Source organism: Tasmannia lanceolata, unplaced genomic scaffold (genome assembly GCF_043159265.1).
Source record: "Tasmannia lanceolata isolate RefF3 unplaced genomic scaffold, GAP_Taslan_0.1 ptg000003l, whole genome shotgun sequence".
In the NCBI taxonomy this organism is placed as follows: domain Eukaryota; kingdom Viridiplantae; phylum Streptophyta; class Magnoliopsida; order Canellales; family Winteraceae; genus Tasmannia; species Tasmannia lanceolata.
The window spans coordinates 50,980,607-50,991,435 of NW_027518680.1; the positions used below are offsets into that span (position 1 = coordinate 50,980,607).

Sequence of the window (10,829 nt, forward strand, 5' to 3'; positions counted from 1 at the left end):
GCCATCATTTCACAAAAAGACATGATTCGACCAAGGCCGATCGAAGCAAAGAAGAAGAGCGGTACCAAGCTTCATAACGACTTCTCCCAATGGACGGACTCGCCTAAGTTATCCTAGAATCTCCGAGAAGCTCAGATACGCCAAGGATGCACTTCATGCTCCCAAATTTTATTTTGCCGAGTCTCACCACGTTCAGTTGATGACCTATTAAAGGTCAATATCAAAGGATCCCCAAAATCAGAGACTACTCCCTGAACCCATATTATGGCTTAAGGGAGTGGGGGGGCAATATGTTGGGGGTAAAATTGGCATGTCCCATAGATATTTGACATGTGGCCTCACCCTAGATTGGAAACTGAGCTTGCCTCTATGAAGTAGAATCCCACGAGGATTCCCCATATCTTCGGAATAGTAACGTCACCAAGATGGAAAGCGCCACCAAAAGAAAGTCCCACTCAGGGATGGAAGCTCTCCAACAATATCGCTTGTCCAAGATAGAAACCAAATCCATTGAGGAAACATGGTACTTATCTCCCAAGGAAATCACCTAATAAGGAAAGACTCCGATTGGGGCAAGTTCCCTAAACAATTGTGGACTCATTCTCTATAAATAAGATCGCTACACTCAGAGGTACCCATTCTAGCATCTCTGTCAAGAGTTACAATTTATCCTTTAGCCTCTAGATTTTTCCTCGTGTTGTGCCAATTTCTGACTTGAGCGTCGGAGTGGTCTCCTGAAGCCACAACTCCAGGACCCCTAACGCTTTCTCTGTGAGCGCAGGTTGATCACAGATTGGAGCTCTACCAGCCATTGATCTTAGATCTAGATTTCGGCATCATCACAAATGTCTCCCAATATTTTGAAGAAGAAGCTTGAATGACAAGATTTCTAAAGACTTATACAATCCCAAATAACAAACATATAACACACTCTACAACAACCATTATAAGAATTATCATGATTTTTCATCATATAGAAACAAATTAAGTTAATTTCGATGCTATTATCTCAATAATGGGAGCATTATTTACATCAACGACAATGTTAATATAATTCTGTTTTTATTTCTGAAAGCATAAAGTTCAAAAGAAACCATTGATACATGTAAGGCACCGTTTATATAAACTAACGGCACCGTTATTCGAATTCTAATGTTCAAACAATACCATAGTATCAGCGGGTCACAATGTTTATATACATTAGCGGACATGTTTAAGCCCATTAATGGCAGTGTTATTGGAATTCTGTTTTATTTCTGCAGGGATGACGTTCAAAGGTAGCCAAGGTCTCTCAGAATCACAGCCAACTTGCCATCTACAAACTGTCAGTGTCTCCATCCAAGCCCTGCATTTATGGGGGACGCGGTATGTATTAAATGCAAGCCGAAATAGCAAATAAAATGTACTAAAATATTAAAAAATTATGGCCATAAAAAAATTATTGAAGTGTACTGACTTGTAACAAATCCGAGGAGCCTTCTACCTGTGTCAATCCCAAGTTGTCATGAAGGGTAAAAGGGTCCTTTTTTCTGCCCTTTCCATTACTTCTTGCGTGTCAGGAAGTTTGATTTAAAACTGGGTTGGAACATAGTTCTCTCAAAATTTTGACAGCATTCCATACTTTTCTCGATTTCCTCTCGAAGAAATACTAAGAAAGTGAAAAATGTGCCTGCAAAGAGAATCATGCAAGTACCGCCTTCCACAAACTACGAGGACTTTATCTGCGCTTTGATTATATTAGGAAGGGCATGGGTCTTTTTTTCCCAATTTTCAAAGAATTGTGCGTGTTTCGTTGATAAGATGAAAGGCGCCCGCGTTCCCTATTATATTGCAATTAATGCTCGCAGTCTGTGTAGTGAACGTGTAGTGAACGATTCAAGTGGTTGAAATGTTGACCCTTGATTCCATAATGACACTCCTCACTTTTATAGACATGGACTTCACTAAATATATCGTTACTCATCCAATTTATGGTCTTTAAATGGATTGTAGAAAAGAAGAATGAGATGCCAACTGGAAAGTGTTAGATAAATTGGGGTGTCTTTATCAATACAATAGAATGTGGATGTCATTTCTCGAGATATGTAGGGATATGCTATAAGCCACACTAGTTGGGGTATCATTACCAAAACAAGAGAATGAGGATCTCATTTCTTGAGATATCATTATTAGTGGGACTCGTGGAAAAATAAGAGGGTTCCGAGAAAATGTGGGCGCACCTTCCCGCATGACTATGAGGACGGGTCTTCACCCCATTTAATACGCTCGTCGCCAATTGGTCCAACAATCAATTTTTGCCTGTGAGAGAAGGATTAGGTTAACATCTAGTCCTCCACCATGATTACAAGCACTTCTATAATTCAAAAGTAATGAAAAGACATAGGGGACAGATATCCACGCGACCATGTTTAGATGATGGACGCCTCCCCTTGCTTTACATACTTAATTAGCAACTTACAACTCACTTTTGGGAATTGTAATAGGCTTCGAAAACTGGTTAAAATATATAAAACAAGGTGAAATAGTTCCGAAACGTTCCGAAACCGAATATGCCGAAATTTAACAAATTATAATCGAAATTTGATAACTGTCGGCGAAATTCTTGAGAAAATATTAATTTTTATTCCTTTACAAAATTTCAGCCGAAATTACCGAAATTTTGGAATTTCGGCTAAAATTTCTGTTTCGGTGAGGACCAAAATTACTGCTGAAACCGAAATTTAAAACCTTGATCAAGACCATGATATATTCAGAATTGTTGGGTGATGGTATGAAAAAAAATCCATGGGTTGAATAATCCTAACTGTACATTTGACGGGCCTTACTTTGGAAATCCTATCGCCCACAGTCAAGTTAATGAAATCCTACGACACTAATAGCCAGTCGCTCAACTGGGCAATAAAAAGAAATAAAAAAGACTCCTACAATCAAAATTCTTCATGTTTGTTTTGATGTTTTAGAATCGATTTTTCCAGTCCAAAACTGATTATTGGATTCAAAATTAAATGCAATTTGATTCTAATAATCAGCATTGGACTCGGAAATTTTCTCAAAATCCAAAACAAAGAAGGCCTTAGGGTCGGAACGCACTTTCTTGTTATTCCAATAAATATTTTTTAAGGTCGGTGGGATCTTTAACTATCCACATCCGAGATGGAGCCCACCGTATATACAATTGGGATCAAGACAATTCTCTCTCATTGGCATTCTCTTGCCTATAAATACATCCGTTGGTACATGGGTTTCTCATCAACTCTTTTGGGACTTCTGAATAAGATGAGTCTTAGGATGTTTAGGCCATCATTTCCCTTCCATGTCACCCTTTTCCCATTATTATTATTCTTCTTAGTAGTAGAATCTGCCTCCATAGGAAACGAAACTGATCGACTCGCTTTGCTTGCCTTCAAGAAACAAATAACCCATGATCCTAATGGTGTCTTGACCTCATGGAACCATACTCTCCACTTTTGCGAATGGCAGGGAGTCACTTGTGGTCGCCGCCATCAAAGGATCACTGCTTTGAACCTTGCTAACCAAGGTTTGGTGGGACTTACATCTCCCTACATAGCAAACCTCTCCTTCCTCATCAAAATCAGACTCGAAAACAATAAATTCTCCGGCCAAATCCCCTCAGACATGAGTCGTTTATTCCGATTGCGATCACTTAATTTCAGAAACAATTCCTATCAAGGGGAAATTCCTGCCAATCTAACAGCCCATTGCCCAAAATTAGAATCCATTGATTTGAGTTACAATGAACTTGTTGGGAGAGTCCCCGAAAATTTCCACTCCCTATCAAGGGTCACTTCATTGCTACTCTACAATAACAATCTCACAGGAAGCATCCCACCTTCAATTGGGAACCTTTCGTCTCTCATCTACCTCGATATATCGTCGAATAGTTTGGATGGAAGAATCCCATTTGAGCTAGGACGACTGACGAACTTGGAAGATTTTAGAATCGGTATAAATAAGTTGTCAGGTATGATTCCTCATGTTCTTTATAATCTCTCATCAATTGTTGAATTCGGCGTAGTAGATAATCAATTGTCCGGAAGCGTTCCACCAGACTTGGGCCTTGCTCTCCCCAATTTAGAGCAACTTTATTTTGGTGGCAACCTATTTGTGGGACCCATACCAGTTTCATTAGCCAATGCTTCACGACTAACACATATTGATTTTGGTTCCAACATGTTTAGTGGATCCCTGCCTATGAATTTGGGAAGCCTCCAAGGTCTCAGCTTACTCAGTTTTGGCAATAATCAGCTAGGAAGCAAGGGCAAATCCAATGACTTGATTTTTCTCACTTCTTTGACTAATTGCTCGAGTCTAGAAATATTAGGTCTAAATACCAATTTCATAAATGGTGTCTTGCCCAACTCCATAGCGAATCTCTCAACCCAACTAGTCCTTCTGACTTTAGGAGCAAACCAGATATCTGGGGGCATCCCTTTAGGGATTGAGAATCTTGTGAACTTAACCGAATTGGGCATGGAGGATAATTCTTTAACAGGTACTATTCCTATTGGAATTGGTAAGCTTGACAAGTTGATATTATTTAGCCTATCCGAAAATAATTTTTCTGGGCAAATTCCATCGTCCCTTGGAAACATAACTCACTTGTCAAGACTCTATTTACATAGCAACAACTTACAAGGAGTCATACCTTCAAGTCTTGGAATGTGTGAACACATGGAGGTATTGTCCTTTCATAAAAATAACCTTAGTGGTACCATACCCATACAAATTCTTAAGCTTTCATCCCTGTCAATATCACTCTATTTGTCATATAATTCTTTCACAGGATCCCTGGCATCAGCAGTTGGAAACTTGAACCAACTTGAGAAATTGGTCATTTCTTACAACAGTTTATCTGGTGAAATTCCTAGTACGTTGGGCAACTGTCTTAGTTTGGAATACCTTTATATGGATCATAACTTTCTTCAAGGAATCATTCCATCATCAATGAGTACTTTAAAAGGTATTCGGGAGCTAGATCTTTCACACAATAACTTGTCAGGAAAGATTCCAAAATACTTGGAAAAGTTTCCTTTCCTTGAGAATCTAAATCTCTCTTTTAATGATCTTGAGGGTGAAGTGCCAAAAGAAGGGATCTTTAGAAATGCAAGTGCAATTTCAGTCAAGGGAAATAACAAACTTTGTGGTGGTATATTAGAGCTACAATTGCCTCCATGCTCTGAACAAGTTTACCGGAAACGTAGAAGGTCCCACTCTCGAAGAACAATAATTTCAATAACTAGCCTGGTTTTATGCTTAATTTTATTCTCGTGTTTCTTCTCTATTTTTTATTGGATAAGAAAACAGAAAAAGGAATTGAGAAAGGAACCTTCCTTGGAGAATCAATGTTTAAAAGTTTCTTACGCTGAGCTTCTGAGAGCAACTAATGGGTTCTCTCTGGACAATTTGATTGGTGTGGGAAGTTATGGTTCTGTATATAGAGGAATTTTGGACCACAACCAAACAGTCATTGCAGTGAAGGTACTCAACCTTCAACAACAAGGAGCTTATAAAAGCTTTGATGCTGAATGTGAAGCCCTAAGAAATATCCGGCATCGAAATCTCGTTAGGATCTTAACTTCTTGCTCAAGTATTGATTTCCATGGCAATGATTTCAAAGCTTTAGTTTTTGAGTACATGCCTAATGGGAATCTGGAGAAGTGGTTGCATCAAAGTGAAGAAGGGCAACACCCATTGAGGAACTTGACTCTTATTCAAAGGCTAAACATATCCATTGATGTGGCTTCTGCATTGGATTATCTTCATCACCATGGCCAAACACCAATTGTTCATCGCGATTTAAAACCGAGCAACATTCTTATTGACGATGACATGAATGCCCATTTGGGTGATTTTGGATTGGCAAAGTTCCTTTTCAAAGCCAATGATAGTCACTCAGAAAATCAAACCAACTCGATGGGGGTAAAAGGATCTATAGGATATATTGCTCCAGGTAAACAACTATAATATTTTTATTATTTAGTTATATCTTATCTGACAATTGATTCTTCAATAGCATGAATTCATGTTGAAGCTTAAAGTTTCATAACACCATGTTTCCTTTCTCACAAGATCAAAATTGTGATTATTGTACTAATGTTTAAATGACAGAGCATGGGATAGGTGGAAAGGCATCCACACATGGAGATGTGTATAGTTATGGGATCCTTTTGTTGGAGATATTTACAGGAAAGAGACCTACTGATAACATATTTACAGATGGTTTAAATCTTTACCAATTTGCTAAGATGGCTTTTCCAGATCGAGTGATGGAGATTGCAGATCAACAACTACTTTCAGAAGTAGAAACTATAACCAACAATAACAACGAAATTCATAGCAACTTGAGGAATAGAATCCATGATTGCTTGTCTTCGGTGTTTAGAATCGGTGTATTATGTTGTACAGAATCACCAAGAGAACGAATGGGAATGGGAGATGTTGTCAGGGAATTGCATGGGATTAAAGACACATATCTTGGGATCAGGGTCTATCGTGGTATGTGAAATGGGGGGTAGTCTTATATGAGCTAAAGATACATTTTCTCATCCTTATAAGATGTGCAATTGTTGCGATGAGGTTACATGTGTCCAATGTCAATTTGATTTGAATAATCTTTAATATATCTTTGGGTTGTTGCTATTTGTGTTCTATTTTTTTCCTCTTCAAAAAATTATGTGGAAATAGCATAAAAGAAATCAGCTAAATGGCTAAGAAATTTTGATACCAATATGAGTCAACATAGATATAAACTTCTCTTGTAAAACTGATAAGAAATCATGATGTAGTTGTATATTTAGAAGCAGTATAAAATGAAATTATTTACCTTCACTATTTAATAGCACTTAAGAATAGTGAACCATGAGTACACATGGATAACAATGTTAATGAATTAAAATTACTTACTTTATGGTTTTCAGAAGCAGTATAAAATGAAATTATTTACCTTCAATATTTAATAGAACGTAAGAATAGTGACCCCTGAGTACACATGGATAAGAATGTAGGTGTGGGTTTTGCGGTGAAATCAATATTATTAATTTTCTTTTTTAAATTTTGAATTGAACAAAATGATAGTATAAAAAGAGGGCTTCAAGCAAAATGGGATTTCATTTGGAAAATAAAGATGACATCCTACGTTGTGACACATGTGTAAGAAGATGAGGAATTGAGCTCAAATCCCCATGAAATGCAAAAAAAAAATGTAGAAATGACCAATTCGTTGATCAATTTCACTTTCATCTTTATTTTTCAAAACAAAATCCCATTTTGGTAGTATTTTCCATAATGAAAATGAGAACCGAGTTTTATGAACATTTTGAGCAGCAGTGGCGGAGCCAGGATTTATGCATAAGGGGGGCAAGCTTATACATGCATATGCTTATACATAAGGGGCGCAGGCCTTCAAATTTTAAAGGGTGATGCGCCCACTTGAGTTGGGCCTATTAAGGATTTGGTCCAACTCAACAGGGGCAACTGCCCACCTTATGCTACATGTAGCTCCGCCCCTGTTGAGCAGGGAGTTTTCCGACTCTCGTGTCGTTGATTGTATATACGGTTTCCCTAGCATAACTATTTTTAAATTTATAAATGATTCGTGGTCTTGTACACTAAAATCATAAAGGTTAGGATCGACCAATGGAAAATATTTCATAGAACATTTTGCGAAAAAAAAATCTAAATGGCTACGATCAATAGACGTCAAGGTGGAAGATCAAAACTTCAAAGATCATATTTTTTTAAATAACTATTGGATCATGGATTATAAGTACTTGTTGGAACCACGTTGACGAGCTCTGTAACCAAGCCAATGATGGATTCAATTGAGATCATGAAAAAGGTTCATGAGGGTCAATGCTTAGTTCTTTAGTGAAACTAATTGTTAGTTTGTAGTAATTTTTTAGGCTACTAATATTTGCACTACTGTGTTTTGACAATGAGACAAACTCACCTTGTCTTTTTCTTTTTGATCCACTTCCACTGTTAAGTTTGTGTCATCAAAACATGGTTGTGCAAAAATCTGTAGATTTTTTTTATCATAGTCAATTTTGTGGCCTTTTACATATATTTTATTTAGGAAATTGTGTTTATGGAATTAAGGTCAATAAAAAATGAAGTGTATTAAGATTTTCTCTATTTGAAAAAATATTACATTTTGGGGAAGTTGGATTTTTTATACACGATTTGATATGTAGTTCATTGTAACAGCAATGATGACAGGAAGGACAAGTTTTGCCTCGAGACTGTACTCTGTGTTTGCCCTAATTTTCCTTGTGGACACAAGAGTAAGCAAGGATAAAAAATATTATCCGTTTGTAATATAAGCTCTCCTATTATGAACACCTTATCAATGTAGTGTAGTAGTATGGTGCAAAATCTACCTGCTATTTCATAACAGTGGACGTGGATTACTTCACCAAATGGGTTGAAGTTGTTCCTATGAAATCGGTCACACAAACCGATGTGATAAATGACATGAATTTCATCTACAAATTAAGGTTCAGTGCAAGAATGGCTGTCTTTTAGGCATACACTCTAATAACATATTGCCATAGGTGCAATCTTGCTTTTACTTATAAACCTCCTTATTAACAACTGAAATCCCGGTTTGGCAACGAAGAGGGGGGTGAATTGGTTGTCTTTAAGAAACTTTTCACCAAAGTTCACCCTAGTTTTATCTTACCTTAATCAAGTTGAATTAGTTGATTTGAAACCAATAGTTATGTTGTGTGCTTATGATCTTATTTAATTTACAAACTGGATTAATAATGTGATTGTTCCAATTAGCATGTGAGGATGTGCAACATAAATCAAGTGCTAATTAGGGAAGATAATGGACAAGTAAGATATACAAGAGATAGAGAGATAAATGTACATTTATAGCGGTTGTCCACCAAGTTGAATCCACACCAAGCCCGGATCCAAGTGCCTCTTACAATCACACTAAAGGGATGAAACCCTTCTCTACAAATACAAGGGATAGCACCCTTCTCACCAAATTACAACTTTGAAGAAGATAGATGAAGTGCGATCTTGGCCTCTTAGTAGGCTTGAGTTACAATGAAGCTCACTACATTTTCTCTCTATAAAGATTAAAAGATAGAGCCTAATCCAATCTCAAATGATTTTCCCAAGATCAAGGCATAAGAGGATTGGAGAGAAAAAAATGTTACCCAAAATTATTTGAAAAATATTTTTGTAAGGGTTAGAAGTGTTGGAAAAATCATTAACATTCATTTTGAAACCCATAAGATGCATATATAGTGAGTTCCAACACAAACTAGCCGTTGGGGGACATTTTCGGTTAAAACTGGGTCATTTTGGAAACTAGCCATTATTCCCGAACAGCTATAATTTTCTGCTAGGAACGGTCGACCGGGGGGGTATGGTATCTGCCCGTAGTCTTTGTTTTTATTTTTTTTAAACAATTTCTTCATTAGTCCGGTCAACCGGTATCTGGTGGTCGACAAGGTTTGGTCGACTGGGGGTCCGGTCGACCGGGATCCACACATTGTTCCAACAGTTTTTTCATTTTTCAAAGGGCCGCTCTAGCCTAGTAGGGCCGTGTAGACACCCAATTTTGTTAAGGTGGTACTAATGATAGGCGTTCACGAGGATGAGTCCTATGAGGAGCCCAAGGCACCTGTTATGTTTCCCTTAAAGCACCTGTTATGTTTCCCTTAATCTCTCTCTGGTTTGTGAAACAAAAAATATTTCCCAAAAACTAATTTGTCCTAAAGTTAAAACCAAAAGCCCGTTTTTACTCGACACCGGCCTTTTACGGCACAACCAAAAAGCCTGTTTTTCACGGCATTTAACCAAATTTAACTTTGAGTAAAAAAACATACCAAAATTTCCCACACCAATTCAAAACACAAAACTAGGTTCGTTGGATTCTCTTTGCCACAAGGAGTTCAACGGATCTGACCGTACGCGATTTGGAGTTCAAACGAAGGAGTTATGGTTTGTCAAAGTTTCGAAAACACTCGAAAAATCCCTCCCGACCTGACACTTGTCAAGGTAAATCGCAACTTGTGATTTAAAATCACAAATTGAGATTTTTCCCCGAATTTCTATAAATAGGGGGGTAGAAGTAAAAACCAAATTCAGATCAAATCATAATCAGTAAAAACCCTAGTTTCTTTTCCCAGAAAATATTTTCTGAAAACCCTAGTTTCTTTTCCGACCGGAGAGAGAGAGAGAGAGAGTAGAGAGAGAGAGAGAGTAGAGAGAGAGAGAGAGAGTAGAGAAAAAAGCACTCAAGGAGCTTACCAACACTAGGCACTGGTATTCTGCCGAATTTTCGAGGACTCGAAGAGACACTACTTCTCAAGCGTTGTTGTTCTACCGAAGTTCGGAGAACTTGGAGCTACACCACCCAACGAGCGTCATTACGCTGCCGAATTTTCAGAGCTATACTCGCTTTTAAGGTATATTTATATTAAAGTTCCAGCTTTCTTTATTTCAATTATAAAACTCGGTAGTAGGTATCCATACGGTTTATGGATCCTTTTGCCCTGAACCCTATAGTCTAAATCCTTACCTTTTATAAATAAATAGGATTACATTCCCTCTCCTTATCCCGCCACTCCGTCTCTGGTCCTACCATAGATAAAAGAGATAAAGGTGAGAGCCTGGTGCTATGACAATGTTCGACAAATGGAGGAAACCAAAATCCACCTTTTCTTCATCTCCATTACTTTATGCTTTTAAAAGTAGGAATTAAGATTAATCGTGATAAAAGTAAAAAAGTTAAGGTTTTTGATAAAGTTATTTAAAATTGCTAAGTCAAGTCAAGAGACTGGGTTTAC

General features: G+C 37.5%; 1 protein-coding gene across 1 annotated transcript; it reads left to right on the plus strand.

Annotated features, from left to right (window-relative positions):
- Window positions 1–3,270: 3,270 nt before the first annotated feature.
- On the plus strand, window positions 3,271–6,669 carry LOC143862876 (receptor kinase-like protein Xa21). Its single transcript, XM_077373825.1, has 2 exons — window positions 3,271–5,971; window positions 6,130–6,669. Exons 1-2 carry the CDS (start codon window positions 3,277–3,279, stop codon window positions 6,522–6,524), a joined length of 3,090 nt encoding a protein of 1,029 aa, XP_077229940.1. The 5' UTR covers window positions 3,271–3,276; the 3' UTR covers window positions 6,525–6,669.
- The last annotated feature ends 4,160 nt before the right edge of the window (window positions 6,670–10,829 follow it).

What these genes read in the sequence shown, in the direction of transcription:
- LOC143862876 (XM_077373825.1), top strand. Translation starts at nt 3,277, where the DNA reads ATGAGTCTTAGGATGTTTAGGCCATCATTTCCCTTCCATGTCACCCTT. An exon ending in TATAGGATATATTGCTCCAG is followed by an intron (nt 5,972 to 6,129) that starts GTAAACAACTAT and finishes TTTAAATGACAG; the next exon opens with AGCATGGGATAGGTGGAAAG.